Source organism: Symphodus melops (assembly GCF_947650265.1).
Source record: "Symphodus melops genome assembly, chromosome: 6".
Taxonomy (NCBI): domain Eukaryota; kingdom Metazoa; phylum Chordata; class Actinopteri; order Labriformes; family Labridae; genus Symphodus; species Symphodus melops.
The window spans coordinates 7,913,719-7,934,660 of record NC_136696.1 but is presented as its reverse complement, the minus strand read 5'-3'; the positions used below and the strand labels follow the sequence as shown (position 1 = coordinate 7,934,660).

At 41.6% G+C, this 20,942-nt stretch overlaps 1 protein-coding gene across 1 annotated transcript; it reads left to right on the top strand.

The window, feature by feature from the left end:
- Positions 1–5,423: 5,423 nt before the first annotated feature.
- pla2g15 (phospholipase A2, group XV) lies at positions 5,424–18,949 on the top strand. The gene is made up of 7 exons (XM_079345262.1): positions 5,424–5,756; positions 8,113–8,269; positions 9,403–9,521; positions 9,689–9,787; positions 12,194–12,418; positions 12,764–12,876; positions 17,989–18,949. The coding sequence occupies exons 1-7, from the start codon at positions 5,606–5,608 to the stop codon at positions 18,388–18,390; spliced, it is 1,266 nt and encodes a 421-aa protein (XP_079201388.1). The 5' UTR covers positions 5,424–5,605; the 3' UTR covers positions 18,391–18,949.
- The last annotated feature ends 1,993 nt before the right edge of the window (positions 18,950–20,942 follow it).

The following is a 20,942-nucleotide window of genomic DNA, read 5'->3' as shown; positions in this document are numbered from 1 at the left end:
GGAGTTCTGTTTGATCAGGATATGTCCTTTGATTCCTACATTAAACAAATTTCAAGGACAGCTTATTTTCACCTTCGTAATATCTCTGAGATCAGACAGATCCTGTCACAAAATGATGCTGAAAAATTAGTTCATGCATTTGTTACCTCCAGGTTGGATTACTGTAATTCTATTTTAGCAGGGTGCTATGGTAAATCTCTAAAGACCCTTCAACTCGTCCAAAACGCTGCAGCTCGTGTTCTTACTAGAACTAGGAAAAGGGACCACATTACTCCTGTATTGGCTTCTCTCCATTGGCTCCCTATAAAATCTAGAATAGAATTTAAAATCCTTCTACTCACTTACAAAGCTTTAAAGGGTCAGGCACCATTCTATCTTAAAGAGTTAATTGTACCGTACTACCCATCAAGAACATTACGTTCCCAGAATGCAGGCCTGCTTGTGGTGCCTATAGTCTCTAAAAGTACTATGGGAGGTAGAGCCTTTAGTTATCAGGCACCGCTCCTTTGGAATCGTCTACCAGTCGGAGTCCGGGAGGCAGACACACTAGGTACTTTTAAGAATAGACTTAAAACTTTTCTTTTTGATAAATCTTATAGTTAGGGCTGGCTTAGGACCAGCTCATAGTTATGCTGCTATAGGCCTAGACTACCGGGGGAACTGGCACCAGGATCTCTTATCTCTCTCTCCCTCTTTCTCTCCCAACTTTCATATCTTATTACTGCTTGCCACTATCTTTATATTCTAACCTCTCCTTTTTTTCTGGGAGCTCCTGAGCTCTCTGAGCTCTCTGAGCTCTCTTAGGTTCATTGGGACTGTTGGTGAGGATGGCCTGCCCAAACAACCCCCCCCCCCCCGCTGAAGATTTCTGTCTGTTAAAAGGAAGTTTTTTCTTGCCACGCTATGACGGATTAAGCTGGGCTCTTGTAATATAGCCATAAGTAAGGTCCTTTACCTGCTTTTTGTAAACATAACAATGAGCATGGTCTTGTTACCTGCTCTTTTGTTAATGTTAACAGACAAACAGTAAGGTCCTTTACCTGCTTTTGTAAAGTGTCTCGAGATAACGCCTGTTATGAATTGACGCTATATAAATAAAGATTGATTGATTGATTGATTGATTGATTTTTCCCTCCAGAGCAGTAGCCAGTCAACTGTCAGCTACTTTTCAGCCACTTCCCAGGCAAAGAGAGAGCCCCCCTCTTTGCATACATTACACGGTAAACACACCCATGTATCTAATTGTAGGGTGTCACCTTTAGATGGTGCTTACAACAACACATCAGCCTACAGTATTATTGAGCTATTATCAGCTGCTGCACAAAGTCCTATTGAATATATTCTGACTTTCTCTATGATATTAAATGTAATCATTATTTACTGCGCAATAACTTGAATTGGGGTTGGTTGTTTGAGCAGCCCATCCTCATAAACAGTCCCGAGGAACCTAAAGCCCCGTGTCCACACAGCAGTCCGGTACGGATCAGTACAGTTTGGTACGGGTGGGTTTGATTAAGCCTGATTCCGTTTGCGTTTCCACAGCCACCCGCGCCCTATTTAGTAGGTGGCGTGTAAGCCGGATGCCACGTTGATAGCAGCTAACCGCTAACCAATAAATTCAACAAAGGACAAAAATGTGACACAAACAAAACCAACAATGGAAGACATTTAGCAATTCATCTACTCTGTCACTTAAATGTGACTCTTTTTTACAAAAACTCAATCAAGCTTCGTTTCAGAGAATGCTGTGTGCCACGAGGAGAAATACAGACGTAAACAATTGCCTGTGTGTTACAGTCAATGGTTTAAACACAGTGGAATTTAGTTTGCTGACGTCACACGGGAAGTTTCGCTTCACCTTTTCAGGCCAGCTCGATATTGCGCATGCAGCAATAACGTTACAGGCCCTGTCCGGGGAAACCCTCAGGTGGTGCAGGCAATGAAACCGAGATTTCAGAAGGCCGAAGCTCATCTCGATTAGAGCCCTTGTTTTGTTGTATGCAGGGTTGTAGGCCTGCTGTGTTGGGGTTTGGGGGTCCGCAATCGGAGTCAAGATGAATGACTTGCAGGCGTAGCCTTCGTCTCCCAGTACCACACCAGAGAATTCACCTGATAATACAAGAGATAATTTAGAAAACTACACAGCAGAGTTAAACACTCATGATGTCCAAGGTGCCTGCAGTACAAATAAAATATGTGGCATACCTTGGGAAAGTCTCTCGTAAATTGGACTAGCCTGAAAGACTCTGGAGTCATGCACTGAGCCAGGCCACTTTGCCTCTAAATTGCTGACAAGGCAGTCAGCGTCACAGATCGTCTGCAATGTTAAGTTCATTTAATGCACAGAATTAAGTTATGTAGGTCATAATAACTACAAATCACTCTTACCTGAACATTGATGCTGTGGAAGGATTTCCTGTTAATGTAATCTCCCTCATGTTCTCTTGAAGGGCGTTTGATCCTGATGTGAGAACAATCCACTGCACCAATGATGTTAGGGAAATTAGTCACGAGCAGGTGCAGGACCCCGAGCCGATCTGGCAGCCCGAGCCGATCTGGTACCTACACCGGCCAGGATTTCACGGCCTTTTTCAAAAAATTGCAATGCATGTTGCAATGTTTTTAGCTGTTTTTTGCAATGTAATTGCGGCAGGAAGCAAAAATTGCAAGATAGTGGTGGTTCTTTTTTCATGTCAATTACTTTCTTTGCTAAGAGCTTAATCTGAGGCTATGGTTTTCAACTGGAAAAAGGTGGCTTTCTCTGTCCGAGTCGGTGAGGAATCCTTGCCCCGGGTGGAGGAGTTTAAGTATCTTGGGGTCCTGTTCACGAGTGAGGGGAGGATGGAGCATGAGATCAACAGATGGATCGGTGCTGCGTCCGCAGTCATGTGGTCATTGTATCGGTCTGTCGTGGTGAAGAAGGAGCTAAACCGAAAGGCGAGGCTCTCGATTTCCCAGTCAATCTTCGTTCCTACCCTCACCTATGGTCATGAGCTTTGGGTCATGACTGAAAGAACGAGATCCCGGATACAAGCGGCTGAAATGGGCTTCCTCCAGAGGGTGGCTTGGTGCACCCTTAGAGATAGGGTGAGGAGCTCGGTCACCAGGGAGGAGGTCGGAGTAGAGGTGATACTCCCCCACATTGAGAGGAGTTATCTGAGGTGGCTCGGGCATCTGTTCCGGATGCCCCCTGGACGTCACCCTAGGGAGGTGTTCCAGGCATGTCCCTCCGGGAGATAGCCTTGGGGTTGACTCAGGACACGCTGGAGAGACTCTGTCTCTCGGCTGGCCTGGAAATGCCAAGGGGTCCCACCGGAAGAGCTGGAAGAGCTTGGCGTTTCTGTTAAGACTGCTGCCCCCGTGATCCGGCCCCAGATAAGCGGTGGAAAATGGACGGATGGTAGTTGAAAATTACAACTAAATATGTTAGGTAAGAGTTATGTTGAAGTGATAGTGATATGAAAAAATAAATCCTTTAAGTGGAAGTTTTTATATATCTGAAAAAATGTATATATTTTTTTATATTATTATATATAATATAAATAAATAGTATATATATTATATATATAATAATATATATTATTATCCCCATTAGCATAGCAAGAAGCTTTTCCTCCTGGGGTCCGTAGTTTTACACTGTGACAATACATTTTACACATTAATACTGTTCAGTTTTATTCTTTTCAAACTACACAAAAATCCCACAACATATATCATATCTACAATAACTAAAGAATAATATAGACATTTTACATGAATGAAAAACCCCAAAGGAACGCAAAGGCTCTGTTTCAGTTTACAGCAACTACAAGATAAAAGGCCCATAGTCCGATCAGTACTGACTAGACTTTCTCTGAAGATAATGTTTGTTAACGTTTTAACGGCACATAGGCCACAAAAAATATCAGCAAATAGATACCCACGTGAGAGAGCTACTCATGCAGCTTTATTTTAGACCAGTTGCAATTTTTATGTTACTTTTTGAAATACTTGACCAAACCTAGAGCAGTAATCCAGGTGAGAAAAAGGATTGAATGACATGTTTAATTGTTTGTTGTGTGAAGTGTTTTGCACATCTTTTGACCACAGGCAATTTGTTTCCCATTTTTGTTCCAACTTTCTGTACATACTTGTCCCATGAAAGTCTGTTGCCTTTTTTTTTTTTTTTTAATACTGAGGGAAGCTCATTTGTAAAGCTTGTGTACAGGAGCAATCCAAGAAAGCAGAAAGCTTCCTTGAGGAACTCAATGTTTTACATGTTTTGCATCTGAAAAAAAATCCATTTAAAAACACTGACTACCTTCTATCAGTCAAATAACTATTCATACACAGTAATGCAGTTTGAGAAAAACCATAACATTTAAATTTTTTTAACATCAACTTATGAGAGAGCTGCAGAGAACTCACGCACACTTATTAATTTCCTCAAATCAATATCCTTCAATCAGTCATCAACCATTTGAGTCAGGGCAGTAGTTGTAGAGAACTTTTCTCTGTATGCATGCTAAAAATGTTTTATCTTTTTTTTTTCATTCCTACAATTTATACATGTGGATTAATTGTGTTTTGCTTTTAGCCTTTCTATCAATAAATTAATATCATGCTTTTTAGCAAGTCCAATTTCCTTAGAAATAAATCACAGTTAAGGAAATTGTTATTCTAGCTTTAGTTTTACAATCACACATTTAATTTTTTTATCCACTATTAAAAATCTAAACCTTAAAAAGTACCAAAAAAACCATCACTTTATTCATAAATGTTTTATTGCTATCCTCCTAATTAGCAGCTCCCCCCCTTTTTTTTGTCTTTCTTTTTTTTGTCTTTCTGTTATTGACTTGTAAGCTACAGTTATGTTATTTCCAATGTTTAAACTTGTTGGTATTTTTAATACTGTGCACACGTTTTTTAAATCTGAATAGAGAGCAAAACAATTTTACAACAATAAAAAATATCACTAAGAATGACAAACGTTGCCTCCATACCTCACCTCTCTTTAATTTAGCCTTTCCCAATATTGTGTACACTGTAACATTATGTGTTTAACATTTTCTATGATTTTAAATTCCACACATTCACTTTTACCCAACACAAATAGTGTTTGATTTAACCAGCGAGCAAGTCAAAAGTTATTGATGTCAGATGTAATCAATATTTGTAAGGAAAGATCAGTTTAGTGTTTACTGGGAACAGCAGTAGAGGGACTAAAGAAAACAGAAAGCTGTGCTAGAATCATAGAAACATATAGGGACAATTCATATAGGATTTAGATGTATATTTTTAATTGTAGTTAGTGTCACATAGCGCAAACTACATGGTCCGCTACAGTAGGTGGCAGTATAACTCTTGAAGTTATCGTCGAAACCCGCCATTAAATGAAAAGAAGAAGAAGAAAAACACTCGCTCGTTGAAGTTGTGTCACCGGGTGGGTGGAGTGATTTATTAACTGGATCTTGTGACCGCTACCTTCCTGGACCACGACTTACCATCGATCTCGGTAAAAGATTTGCCCCCATCAGTGTAGTGACTGCAGATCTATACCTACAGTCTATAATCTACTCACGCCGAAGAGGCGTCCTGGTTGTTCGGCTATGAGACTCCAGGAACCATGACTGCTTGGCACCGCATGACAGCCTGCTCTTCGCTGCTCCACATCTGTTTGTTATTGTCGCTGTTTTCGAAAAGCAGTAGCGAGACACCGCTGGAGAAATGTCCCGGAAAGAAGTCCTGTCAACCCCCGAGACCTCCTGTAGTCCTCAGTAAGTTTTCTTCTTCGTCTTATATTACATGAGTCCTGTCCAGTTCACTTTACTTTCAGGTAAATACTCGACTTGTAGTCAGTCAACAGCGTGCTCCTCGTGAGCTAGCTTCTGGTAAATTGTTTAAGGCCGAACTCAGTTTAGAATAAAACCAATTTCACATTTTTCCTTCTCGCCATGTTTATAAAAAGCCAAAGGCATTAGTCCGTGCTTCTTCTTATACAAACAATTTAAGTCTTTAGATTGGGACACATCTAAAACATCCAATTCTTATACACATCCATTAAATATTTATATATTAAATCATATTTTCCTTCCACTGTAACCAGGTTTGTTGTCTTCTTACACCTCTGTCGCTATCATCACTAGTTATATGAAGCTCATACGTTGTTATAATAACCCTCTTCCTTCTGTAAAGGCCCCGGCTGCCTTAGATGAAAAAGATGGCTCAAAGAGAGGTGAATATATCAGAAGAATGCACATGTTTCGATAATCGCTTAGGCTGACATGTTAATAAGATTTGTAGTGACTATGTTTTAATTCCATTCCGTGTTTGATGAGCATAGGGTGTGTTCCACAGTCTTAAGTTCTCAGATCACATCACATGACTGAGTTGGAACAAAACACCAGAGACTGCAACCTTTTCAGGATTCAACGAAAAGACAGACTCTCTACAATCGTGAAACCATTCGTATGAACAGTATTCTATACCATGGTGCTGTTTGCGATTGTTTGGAAATAGTTCAACATTAGGCTACTGATACAGACCAATGCTAATAATTAAAGTATCTCGTCAACGTTTCCATTGCTCCCTTGTTATAAAAACACAACAACAACAACAACAAGGCATTCATTATTAAATGCATATTTTTTTAACAAAACCTATACTTTGATTAAATGAGCTTAAAATACATTGGCATTATTTAGAAAACTAAGAGGACATATAGCCTACTAAAGGCACAGCTGATGTAAAGTTACAGTGCTTACAGTTTCTGTGTGCTTTGGCAATGATTCCATAGCTATCTGTACACTAACAGAAATATTTAACACTATTATTTCAAACAATATTCCCATTATGTGATATGGCGATGAGATGTTTAAGGAGCTAACGTGTTAGTCCAATTCTGCCGTACAGTAGGTAATTACTGGGTTGGGATCAGTTGGATGTAGAGGCCAAAGTACGATCCAATTATTGTTCACTCAAACTCACACTCATGCCTTTTGGATGTTATCACTTTGAATGACTCAGTATTTGCAGTGAGCCAATCACTATATGGGGTTAGTTGGTCCCAACAAAGCCAATCATTTGATCACTTGAGGAAAGTTACAATTCATCACATCTTTGTAGCTTCGAAAATTTCATGACTTGTTTTAGTTGAACTATACAGAAATGTTGACATTTGCACATTCTGCAGGTCAAATGGGGATCTTGTCTAAAGAGTGATGTGAACGTCTACATTTAGTACACCTTTAAGCCTGTTAAACCCAAAGTTCCTTTTTTCACCTATAGCCTTCCTGAAAACAAAACTACTCAGTTCATGTTTTTTTCCCTGTCATGTAGATAATCGGTGAGTCTGAGTCAGAATGACTTGCGTTTTTTTTTTTTAAAAGTCATTATAATGTTAAGAATATGACCGTACCAAGTTTTTTGAGTAAACATGTATTAAATTCTAATTAGGGCTTGTTGTGGCTATATTGCATTTTTCAGGACATTAATCTTGTGAGACTGAAATATTAAAGCAAAAATAAATTTATTTTTTCACACGTTGTAAAGTGAAGACTTTTAATGTACTCTGTTTGTTTGATCTCATGAGCTTTTAGCCAAACTCTGTTATTTTGCAACATTGGGCATTATTTGGAGCAGAATTTCAGTTTCACAGAACAACTAAGATAAATTTGCAGGATGGATAGCTGGGCTCAGTTAGAAGTGAATGATAGGTAATAATCAGTAATATTCAGTGATATAAATATTCTTTTATTAATAGAAATAACAGAAATGTCACAGACGGCAATATATCATGATGCCTTTCTTAGCTTGAGATGTTATATGTCGGATTCCCATGAAAAATTCATTATTGACACAACAAGCTCAAATTAGAATTTAATAAACCTTTTCCTCAAAAAACTTTGGAGGCTCATGTTCTTAACATTGAAATCGTTGATACAAAAATCCAGGAAGGCTACAGGTGAAAAAGAAACTTTGGGTTTAGCAGTGTTTGATTTTCAATCAGGAGAATCATCCCTTTTAATGAGTCTACCACAATGACTGTAGTCAGTGTGAAACCTTGTATGTCTGGAAAATGATATAGGGTCTTTGACAGTGATGTAGCCAACTTTCTTTGGTTGTCTGTTGCAGTACCAGGGGACCTGGGAAACCAGTTGGAGGCAAAGCTGGATAAACCAAGTGTGGTCCATTACATCTGCTACAAGAAGACTGACTCTTTCTTCACTCTATGGCTGAATCTGGAGTTACTAGTTCCTGTAGCCATAGACTGTTGGATAGACAATATGAGGTATTAAGTTGCTCTTTGTATTTACATTAAGACATCACTAAAGTGCAAGTCAATGACTGACAAATTCAACTGCTTAAGTCTTTTGTTCTTGTTAAGTCATTGTCCTGTTTTGAGTATTATTGTGTCAGCAGTCATCCTTTGGGGAAAGGACTAACCTTTACATTTATATATTTACTTTTTCTCTTTTTCTGTTAATAAATAACATTTGTAAAAATATAATACAATGCTTATTTCATCATGCGCAGTCAACAGGGTGACAGAGTTATTGGATAGGTTCAACGAACAGGTTGTCCTTCAGTGATTAGATATTGACCTGCACAAAATAAACTGACCTCTGAACCAAGCATGTTTTGGGAGGAAAATAGGATAAGATAGCATTCCTTGTATGTTCCCAATAGCAGTCAACTTTTAAAGACACTTATGGTGCCTGTGATTTAACTCTTTATTGTTCATGTTTGATTATTAACACACTGAAATGCTAACCAGTACCTCAGAATAGGTTTCTTTGTTGTGATAGTATTAGTTACATTAATTGTAGTTTCAAAATGTGTTAGCTTCTGTTTGGCATCTTTATGCAATCTTTCAACGAGGTCATGGGACAATACATTAAATACATTCTACATTAAAATAAGACTTGCCTTTTGCCTCATTGTAAGATGCACACTGCTCAAGAAAGTTAAGGGAACAGCAGTTGGGTATCGTTCATGGAGGTACACCTAGTGGAGGTGAACGCCAATCGAGCTGCATGGTGTCAGACACACTTGAGACTGTGCTGGGAGACACAGCTAACAGTCTTGCTACTGCACGTATGGAGCCCTGGAGGACCTGGATTACCTGTGTAACTTGATTTGACTACAAGTACTGCTACATGCTACCAGTAGTGATAACACTCGCAGAACACAAAACTACAGAAGGATCAGTCAAAAGGGTAAAGAAGAGACACCACATTCCCTTTTGTGGGCTGTCTTGCTTTTGCCTCAGCATTGCAAATGTTGTCACTTTGATTTGCACTAAAGCAGGCCAAAGTGATGCACAATTGCTGACCTAATATTATAAATTGACACTTCTCTGTTCCTTTCATTTTTTGAGCTGGGTATATTTAAGTGTATGTAATGTAATTTGTCTTTATGTAGGCTGATCTACAACAGGTCCACACACGCCAGTTCATCCCCACCAGGTGTGAACATTCGTGTCCCAGGTTTCGGAAAGACATTTCCGCTAGAGTATCTGGACCCCAGCAAACGCAGTGTTGGTAAGTCGAAAGCCCCAAAATGATATTTTACTTCAGATACCTACAAATAGTTTTCAGGTGTCCCAAAGCTCAAGCCTCTAAATGTCTTCTGACAAAACTAGATCATCCTAGTATCAAGCATACGATTTTATTTGTTTGTGGATTGTTGGTTTTTGTCTCTCCTCTAGGCATGTATTTCTTTAGTATTGTACAGGCGCTGGTAGAATGGGGCTATACCAGAGATGATGATGTCAGAGGAGCTCCCTATGATTGGAGGAAAGCCCCAAGTAAGCAACATTGGACACAAACTTGCATACACCCAAAAGAAGTTCATATGTGCAGTCAGAATGAATTATGTTTATGTAAACTGTCAGTTTCAAACCAGTTATTCTGGTGATTTGTTTTACAGTTGAACATATTAGACTAGCGGCAGGTGTCGTAATAGGGACTGAACAGGTATAACAAGAATAGTAGCTTGTATTTGGGGAACTTTACTAGTAATGTTGAAGTTACTGGCTTAATTCAAAAATATGATGCATAAACACGTTTCATTGCAAGGGATTTTTTGTTTAATTAAACATTTAAGACGTTTAGGATTTATTTTTATTTTTTTTACTTTTTCGGGGAGGTTAGGTGGTTTCAGTCTTGAAAAGGGACAATATCATTTATACCTTTTTCAATTCTTTATGAATGTGTTCCTTTTATCGTAGATCTTTGGGCTTTTATTTTGAAACAGGTTGACTAGACTAGTGGTTTAATGGTTTACCGAGGACAGTTCGGTTGGTCCATTGGTGTCAGGGTCGTGTTTTGGTAGAAGTTTGGTTCAATGTGAAACAACAACAACAAATAGTCCTGGATGCTTATAAGTTTCCGTAAAGTATTTATAACTGACTGTAGTGCAGGTTCAATTTTTGTTATTTAGATTTACCTGCAATAGTTGGAACAAGAAGTAAAACATAAATCAATAACTTCTCATTTAGAAACAAATAAATATAATGTCAAATATAAGACAAAATAAAATGTTTGCCTTTATGAGCAATGTATCATACCTGATTTATCAAGTGTTCACTGTGAGACAGCTTTAATAGACATTGGAACTCCATCCAACTGTTGTAAATTAATGTGTTAATTCATATATAAAAATGTATTAGCTTCTGTAATGTCTATGACCCTCTCTCTGATTTCACATCCAGTGACTTTTTAATTTAACATCAGGGATAAATTGTGGAAAAAATGTTCTTTCTTGCCAATCCTCTGTGATTGGCATGCTGTAATATTGTTGGGTGCTGCTGTAATATTCATCAACATGTCAACGTTTTTTCTATGACATTCTGCACTGTGAACCTGTTGTTTCTCCACACAGATGATTAAAAGAAGTGGGTGGGTCTGCAGTGTGGCTTAGTTAGTAGAAAGGGTAGATTGGTGGTTCAATCCTCAGTTCCTGCAGCCACATGTCAAATGTGGCCCTGGGAAAGATACTTACCTCAAGTTGATCCAGCTGCTTAGTAGGCAGTGTATGAATGGGAGTAATAACTTCTAAAGGTCACTTTATATAACAACCCAACCCTGCCATCAGTGTGTAAATTGTGAGTTGAGATCTGCAGTGTAAAAGCACTTTGAGTAGTCTGGCAAACACTATACAAGCTCAAGTTCATTTACCTATGCTAGCTCTACCATGTCATCTTGCTTTATTACTCATCTTCTTCATGTCTCTTGTGTCTGCTTATTCGCCTTTGAGCTATTAGCCAATAGTTAGGAGCATTAAAAACCATATTATGCTTTTTCTGGTTTTTGTTAATTTTTGTGTTTTCCAGGTGTCTTGTGCATGTTTTGGGCACATCTACAGTATTTGCAAAAATTCAAAGGCGTGGAAACGCGGCTTCTCCTACCTCCTCCTCTTAGCAGTAGCAATAGCCGCATGAAATGCTCGGTCCCTAGCCCCCCTCATTAAAATTTTGTGGAGTGACATCACAAGACAAAGATGTCACTGATTCAAGCCCATTGGCTCGTTGTAGCCAGCACAAGCTTCCCTTGGACTGACTGTAGCATTATGGTATAAGGGGCAGGACATATCCGAGAACAAAGCCGAACGACTGACCAATTACAAGAAAGCAGATCGGTCGACCAATCAGGTCAGACTTGGCACACGTGGGGACCCTTTTTTTTCTCTCTCTCTCTCTTTCTGTTCATAGAGGATTTTGAGCTAGAAATACAGGCAGATGAGAGAGCCTGCATGGAGCGGCAGTCATGAAAACAGACACTTTTGTAACATTAGTAATTGTGAACTTACTTTTGTAGACGCATAAATTAGATAAATGAATTTCAAAAAGGGCATAATATGGGACCTTTAACATAACCTGGATAAATTTAAGGATACTTTCATGTGCCTTTTCTCCCTACCTAGACTTACTCAGTCTTACGCCTGAATGTGTGGGAGCATGATGTGATAGTACAGGACAGATACAAACACTGGTGCACCTATAATAGACCGTTGAGTCAGAATAGCGCAAAACCTCACTCATCAAGCCAGATTTTTATACTGGTCCACACAAAAGCTTTTTGTGTAAATAAGGGACTTATCAGGTATTAGGTGAAATAGCATCTCTATCCTAATCATTGCAATACAGGGTAAAGGGCCACAAAGGCCAATGTGTTCCCTCATCTGTTTAATGTTTTCTTTTCTTCACTTTCAGATGAGAACAAACAGTTTTTTCTGGCGTTGCAGCAGATGATTGAAGAGATGGCAGAGAAAGCTGGTGAACCTGTGGTGCTGATCGCTCACAGCATGGGTAACATGTACACATTGTACTTCCTTAATCAACAGCCACAGGCCTGGAAAGACCGATACATCAAAGCCTTTGTCTCTCTTGGACCACCATGGGCAGGGGTGGCCAAGACTCTGCGTGTCTTTACATCAGGTATGAGATCTGGTATTGCTTCAACACTTTTAGTTTGCTATAAAGGGTAAAACCCTGTCTTTAGAATTGTATTAACAAAAAAAACTATCTCCACTACATCCAGATTGGGAAATATGAAAGAATAGAGCTTCATATGCATTGCAACATTACAAAAAGAAAAAACATTTAAATTAATTATATTATATAGAGACAGAGAGATGTGTCCTCTGGTACAGTGCCATTTCATATAAACAATTGTGCAGCAACCTCTCCAGTTTGAAGTACGTACCTACTTTTCTGTTTGAAACTGAAAATTCTTTGCTGAGTTTCTGTAGTATACCACTTGTTCCCTTTCTCTCTCTACAGGAGATAACAACCGCATCCCAGTGATCAGCCCGTTAAAGATTCGCTCACAGCAACGTTCTGCTGTGTCCACCGCATGGCTGCTCCCTTATACCCATTCTTGGCCAAAAGATCAGGTGTGTCTAAGTGTGTTTATGTTCCTTCAGTTTCTTGAGAATGTAATTGTTTTTCCCTTTCCTTTCTGCTCTGCCTGTCTTTTATCTGCCCATCTTGGCTTTTTGAGTATTGAGCCAGTGTATTCTGCCAGTGGCAGAATGTGTAACAGTTATAAATCTTCAGATAAAATTAGATAATCCTTTAGGGGAGAAAATTCACACATTGTTGCAACACAAAGACAAAGTAGCATGTAGGTAGATAAAGTATTAAGGACTTCTTCTGGTTGAAGTACTTTATAGTAATCTTAAGTACTCCAGCATTCAAACTCATCAATTGTGTCCCAGCTACAGGTGGCTGTTCTCTATGTTCTTTAGAAAAGCTCTGTTCTTTTGACTATGACTATTTTCTGAGATATTGGTATTGGAAAAACAAAGCAAACAAGAATGAGCTGGGATTTAGTCAAGAGACTAAGTCCTCCATCTAAACACTAACTGTGCTCCACATCTAAAGGATTTTGATGACAAGCAACTGTTTTCCAGTTTTGTTATCATATTTAAAGGAGCAATATGTAAATCTTACACTTAGCCTGTAAAATTGGTACTGCGGTCTAGATTCAAAACACTGGAGAGAGCTGTCTCCATCCGCCACTTCCTCGTTAGAGTCGATGCGCACACAGGTTGCCATGGAAGCTTCAGCATTTAACCCGCTCTGAATCGGTCTGTAAACCTTTCTGTGATCTAATCTCTCTCAATTTTTCAAAAGCATCTGCAATATTTTTTCTAGTTTTACCTCGTTTCTAGTTCTGAGCTTATTAGAAACACGCAGAGGATTTTTAGGATGTATAGATAGAAAGATAGATAGATAGATAGATACTTTATTGATCCCGAGGGAAATTCAAGGCATCCAGTAGCAGTATACAGACAGGCAGGACACAAGACATTGGTTACAATACACACCCGCAGTCCCCCCCCCCCTCTATACAATAATCCCCCAAACAAGATTTAGCAGCCCCTATGTGACTGAGAGTAAAGGTTAAACCTGTGCAGTTGGCATTAGCCAAGTTTTAGGCTTAAAACTTATATAACATAATGTACCTAACCTGTGAGGAGAGAAAAACATGTGTGATGTTTAAAGGAGACCTGTAGACAGTTAGAGAGCCTTGGAAGACAAGGTCTTTGAGCTTATGCCAGAGGTGTGAGTACAGTCGTTAAGCAGTCAATGCAGGGAGCAATTTTGCTCAGCAACATACAGAAGCAGTGATTAGCATTAAGTGTCCATGACAATAAAGTGAAACCAGGAGTGATTAGGGTGATTGCCATTTAAGTACCCAACTATTGAGGAGCAGATTAGCATTAAGTGTCAAAGACAATAGAGTGAAACTTGACCTAGTTAGGGTGATCATGTCAACCATTACAGATGTAGCATAACAATACAGTAGGATGAAATCAGACATGATTAGGGTGATTATCTTTAAAGTGACCTGTGCTCAGTAAGTGACTATCAACATGCATTAAAGTGTCCAACTGGGGGCTGACTCTGAGGTCAGCAGTGCAGATGAGGAGTGAGAAAAAAAAAAAAGAAAGTGAAAAATGAGTCCAGGGATCACCGTGCGCTTCTTCCCTGTCGTGACAGCGAAGTGTTGTACAGTCTTATTGCCAGGGGGACAAAAGAGTTCTTGAGTCTGTCCGTGGAACACGACTGTGACAGCAGTCTGTCACTGAACATGCTCCTCTGCCCGGTGAAGGTGCTGTGCAGAGGGTGGTGTGTGTTGTCCATGATGGAGAGCATTTTGTCCAGAGACCTCCTCTCTGCCACTGTCACCAGTGAGTCCAGCTCTGTGCCCACCACAGAGCCGGCCCTCCTCACCAGTCTGTCCAGGCGTGCTGCGTCCCTCTTCTTGCAGCTTCCTCCCCAGCACACCACGGCATAGAAGAGGACGCTGGACACCACAGACTGGTAGAACATCTGCAGCAGCTTTTTGCAGATGTTTAAGGACCCCAGCCTTCTCAGGAAGTACAGACAACTCTGTCCCTTCCTGCAGGTAGTGTCCATGTTAGGCGACCAGTCCAGCTTGTCATCCAGTTGCAGCCCCAGATACCCGTAGGTCCTGACCACCTCCACGTCGACCCCCCCAATGGAAACAGGTTCTGGATGTGGTTTGTTCCTTCGGAAGTCCACCACCATCTCCTTGGTTTGGAGGTGTTTAGCTGCAGATGGTTGGCACTGCACCACGTCACAAAGTCCTCGATCAGGCTCCTGTACTCCTCCTCCTGACCATCCCTGACACAAGCAACTATCGCAGTGTCGTCCGAGTATTTCTGCATGTGGCAGAGCTCAGAGTTATACTGGAAGTCAGAGGTGTACAGGGTGAACAGGACAGGGGAGAGCACAGTCCCCTGTGGTGCTCCGGTGCTGCTGACCACAATGTCAGATGTGCAGTCCTTCAGTCTGACGTACTGTGGTCTCTCTGTGAGGTAGTCCGTGATCCACCTCACCAGGTACGAGTCCACCCTCATCTCGGTCAACTTGTCTCTCAGTAGGAGGGGATGGATGGTGTCGAAGGCGCTTGAGAAATCAAAGAACATGATTCTCATCACGCTGCTCCCTTTGTCCAGATGAGAGTAAGCCCTGTGTAGAAGATAGAGGATGGCATCGTCCACGCCCACCTTTGCCTGGTATGCAAACTGCAGGGGATCCTGTGCGTGTTGGACCTGGGGTCTGAGGTGTTGGAGCAGCAGCCGTTCTAAGGTCTTCATAACGTGGGATGTCAGAGCGATTGGTCTGAAGTCGCCTGGCTCACTGGGGTTTTTCTTCTTGGGGACCGGGGTGAGGCACGAGATCTTCCAGAGCACAGGAACCTTCCCAAGCCGCAGGCTCATGTTGAAGATGTGCTGGAGTGGCTCCCCCAGCTCAGCAGAGCAGGCCTTTAGCATCCTGGGACACACCTTGTCTGGGCCTGCTGCTTTCCTGGGACGGAGTCTCTTCAGCTCCTTTCTAACCTGGTCTCTGGTGATGGTGGGGGGGAGGGGGGATGGATTGTCACTGGAGGTTGTGTCTGTCCTGGTGGAGGTGTTGGGGGTAGTGAGAGGGGGGGAGGGGGTGTGTAGAGGGGTGCTGGGGGGACAGGCACTGGCTGCAGCGATGGGGCAGTCAAACCTGTTAAAAAACAAGTTGAGCTGGTTTGCTCTCTCAGGGTTCCCGTCTTCTGCGTTGTTGTTTTTCTTCTTGCAGCCTGTGATGGTTTTCATGCCCTCCCAGACCTCCCTCATGTTGTTCTGCTGCAGCTTCTGTTCTACCTTCCTTCTGTACTCCTCCTTTGCCTCTCGGAGTCTGACCTTGAGTTCCCCCTGCACACGCTTCAGCTCTGCCTGGTCTCCCTCCTTGAATGCCCTTTTCTTCCTGTTAAGGATCTCCTTGACATCGCTGGTGATCCAGGGCTTGTTGTTCGGGAAGCAGCGCACAGTTTTAGTGGGAACCACAACGTCCATACAGAAGTTCATGTAGTCAGTTGTGCAGTGTGTGACCCCCTCAATGTCATCACCATGAGTCTCTTGCAGGGCACTCCAGTCAGTGGTCTCAAAACAGTCTCTGAGCGCCTCCTCTGCCTCAGGAGACCACTTTCTGAAGGTGCGTGTTGTTATCGGTTGTCTCTGGATCTTAGTCTTGTACTGTGGCTTTAGTAGGACCAGGTTGTGGTCGGACTTACCCAGAGGTGGTAGGGGGGTGGCAGTGTAGGCGTCCTTCACGTTTGCATACAGGAGGTCTATTGTCCTGTTCTTCCTGGTGGGACAGCTTACAAACTGGTGAAAGTCCGGTAGTGTGGAGTTCAATGTAACATGGTTAAAGTCCCCTGAGATGACAATGAAAGCATCCGGGTGCAGCGTTTGTAATCTCGAGATGTTTGAGTGGATGACGTCACACGCAGTCTCGGTGTGCGCGCGCGGTGGGACGTAAACAGCAACCACGGTCGCGTGAGAAAATTCCCTCGGCATGTAGTAAGGACGGAGACTTACCGCCAGCAGCTCGATGTCTTTGCTGCACATTGCCTCCTTCACAGTAACATGTCCATGGTGGCACCATCTGTTGTTAATAAACAGCGCGAGTCCTCCTCCTTTCCGTTTGCCGCTGCATTTCGTGTCTCTGTCCGCTCTCACTGTAGTGAAGCCTGGTAGGTCCACGTTAGCGTCCGGGGTGTTTTGAGTCAGCCAGGTTTCTGTGAGGCACATTAAACTGCACTCTCTAAATGTCCGGTTGTTCTTCACGAGGGCAGCCAGCTCGTCTGTCTTGTTGGTGAGACAGTTTACGTTCCCCATAACTATCACCGGAACCGAGGGCTTGTACCTCCATCGCTTAGCCGCTAGCTTAGCCCTTAGCAGAGCCCCGGCTCGACAGCCTCTATACCGCCGCCTCAGCTCATCGGGTATCGGGTGAACGACGCCGGCTTGTCCCGCTGACCGGAGTGAGAGCAGCATCTCCCTTGAATAAGAAAGTTTTCCGCTGCTATTTCCACGAAAACACGAAAAAGTATCCATAAGATACATAAAGTTATACACTGGAAGTGTACTATAAAACTATAAAAACTATAAAGTAGAAGTTGGCACAGAGCCAAAACAAACAAATAACATATCACGACAAGTACGACAGGGACGGAGCTACTGGATATGCGGCCACTCACGTCGGCGCACAGGTGAGAAGTATAGAATCAATTCTATCCGAACTAGTTCTCTTGTTTGCTTCCATTGCTTGCAACACCACCTGTTGGTTTGCTGTGATAATTTGTGTCACATCTGGCAAACCACAGACCACTCAGGACCAGAATCAAAATATGACAACGTACTAGCACTTCAACATAGCATGTTTCCTTAATGTCTGATGATATAGTAAAGTCATTTTATGATTTAGTTCAGAAGAGATCTTACATATATGTTCAACTATATGTTCTTTTGAAGGTCATACTTAATAACATGGCTTCCAGTTCCTGTAGTTGAAGTTTATATGCTGTGAACTTGCTTGTTTTGTTGCTGTATAGAAACTGAGGGATGTGGAATGCCATGTTATAAATGAAATGAAGTGTGCAGAAAAAAATAAGACTTTTAAAACAACACTAACAATTTTTCCCCCATCCCCCCCAGGTCTTGGTTCAAACACCCACTACCAACTATACTGTGCTGGACTATAAAAAACTCTTCACAGACATTGGTTTTGAGGATGGCTGGTCGATGCGGCAAGACACAGAGTCGTTGGTGGCCGATCTTACACCTCCTGGGGTGGTAGTCCACTGCTTGTATGGCAGCGGCATTCCCACCTCAGAGGCCTTCCAGTACTCTGAGAAATTTCCAGATGTGGAGCCCACAGTGGTGTTTGGTGATGGCGATGGGACAGTGAACCTACTCAGTGCTACTCAGTGCAAACGTTGGATAGGAATGCAAAAGCAGCCCGTTCTGTTAAAAGAACTTCCAGGGAATGAACATGTGAACATGTTATTGAACTTCACAACAGTGGCTTACATCAAGAATGTGCTGTTCTCTCCATGATGTATTGGGCCAGGTTCAGAGGGAGCTGGCAGCTTTATCCAAACATACCATTATAAACTAGCTCAACACAAGCAAATACACACACAGCCATATGATGGACAGATGGAGACGGATACAACATTTACATGCTACATCTCTTAAGAGAAACAGTGGTAAAAAAATGTCAGTACAATTGTAGAATTTAAGTTTTAAATTATTTAAAAGCTGAAACAGTGTACATTTCTATCAGGTTTTGTGCTGTCAAGTTCTCACATATGAATGGATTTTTTTTTACCTTTGTATCAGTGATGAAGTATCCAGAACTAACCTACTGTTACAATACCTTCAGTATGTTATTGAGTGTTCAAGTTAAAAGCCACAGATAGGATGTATGTATATGATATAAATCAAAGTTGTATCTTTTAATAATCTTGCGAAGAGATTTTTGAATTATTTTACTGTTCTGTTTGTGAAATGGTAAAACACATGCAGTAATTTTAAAATTGTCTGCGCATCAGATCATGTTTGAGTGCAGTTTATATATTGAAATTAACAACTAAATACACTTTTATCATAATAATCTTATGACCTGTTTTGTTCCTGCTGATCTACGATGTTATTCATATACTCTTGTACACCTGTTGATTATACATACTGCAGTCTTAGAATGAAGTTCTGGGATCACGCCTAGTTTTTAAGTTGACAAAAATCCTTACTCAAAGTACACTTATCATCCTCTGATCAAAAAGTGTAATGGTATCTCACCAACTTAAACTATAAGGGGTTTGCTTTATTCATATTTGTAGTTAAAAGTTCAAGAAAACGCGAGTGGCCAGATGAGAGGGATAGGATTTTCTTAACAGTTTGGATACGTATTTCATTCATCTTTTTTATTCATCAGAAAAAGCTCTGTCCCTGTGGAAAGGTTTCCTCCCTACCTTTAACCTGCCCCAAATTCTCTACAGTCAGCAGAGGGATCAGGCAAAGTGAAGCAACCAGCAGTCTCTTCCTTTCTCTCTCTCTCTTTCTTCCTCCTTCCCGGAAAACATTATCGAAAAGTGCAAACGCCACCATAGTGTCATAAAATGTCTGTAGCAGAGTTCTGCACACTCTAAAGGACCTCGGTTGCCTCAGCAAGTGCAGTCGACTTTGGCTCTTCTTGTACAGGACATCGTGTTGTGTGACCAGTCCAGTTTATTGCTGAGGTGAACACTCAGGTATTTGTACATCTCCATCATTTTCATGTCCAAGTCTATCACCATCTCTTTGTCTTGCTGGCATTGAGCTGAAGGTGGCTCCAGTCACCTCGCTCAGGTCGACAAAGCCCATGATGACCTACCTGTACTCCTGTTTTTTCCCCTTAGACACACTCCCAACGATGGTTGTGTCATCGGAGAACTTCTGCAGGTGGCATGTCCCAGAGTTTTATTTAAAGTCAGAGGTGTATATGGTGAAAAAACCTTTCCACAGGTGAAAAGAAAAGGGGAGGGCACTGTCCCCTGTACTGCTGACACCCATGTCAGACTCACTCACCTACTGTGTTCTGTAGGTGAGGTAGTCTGTTGTCCATGCAACCAAATGACAGTCTACTCAAGCTCGTTCTAGTTTTCCCCAGAACAGTGTAGGCCGGGTGGTGTTGAAGAAGTCAGAAAGCATGACCCTCACAGCGCTGCCAGTGTTCTACAGGTGAGTCAAGGATCTGTGCAGCTGGAAAATGACGGCGTCATCCACCCCGATATATATATTGATAAGGTGTGGAATTTTGGTGAATGCCAAATCTTAAAACCAATTATGTCAAATCTTTGGACAAAAGACTTCAGCAGAGCTCTATAAGAAGCCTCCTTTCTCCTCGTCCACTCCAGTTGCATGGAGGAAAGGAAAGGATGTGAAAATTAACGAATGAGAAGTTCCCCATGACTAAAAAAGCCCTACCTGAGTTATTTGTTTGTGTTGATGTTGTACAGGCATCAACCATAGGAAAGCAACACAAAAACATGTCCTGCAGGGTAGCAAGGCTTACCCATGGTACTTTGTGTTGACTTCAGAACTCTAAAGAACAGTTATGCCCAGTACTTTTCTTGTACCCATGGGTGGTGTTGCTATCCATTACACTCTCCACCACTCCAGAATAATAAACTGTCATAAATCTCCTAAGCTATCAAATGGAACAGTTTCATGTGTTACATTGTGCACCCTGTGTTTATGATTATAGTGGTAGAAGGCTCTATAGAGCCAAGATGCACCATGCCAATTTACAGCCAGAGAAGAGCATTGAGGGGGTGCTGTTAGCGCAGTGGTAACCCATGTATGGAAGCGACAGTCCTCAACGTGGGCGACCCGGGTTCGACTGTATCCTGTGGCCTCCTTCCTGCATGTCAATGCCCTCTCTCTCTCCTTGATTTCCGACCCTGTCTACTGTGTCTCTCTAATAAAGGCAAAATGCCAAAAATAAATCTTTAAAAACAAAAAGAGAAGAGCAATGAACTTCACCATTTTCAGTGACCCACTTGTTATATTGTGAAACATTTCCTCAGAAGGAAATATGTTTCCCAATTTCAAACATACATAGAACA

Bases quoted from the DNA above. Each gene is read 5' to 3' on its own strand.
- pla2g15 (XM_079345262.1), top strand. From the start codon at position 5,606: ATGACTGCTTGGCACCGCATGACAGCCTGCTCTTCGCTGCTCCACATC. The intron at 9,522-9,688 runs GTAAGTCGAAAG...TCTCTCCTCTAG, and splicing joins CCCCAGCAAACGCAGTGTTG to GCATGTATTTCTTTAGTATT. The intron at 12,419-12,763 runs GTATGAGATCTG...CTCTCTCTACAG, and splicing joins TCTGCGTGTCTTTACATCAG to GAGATAACAACCGCATCCCA.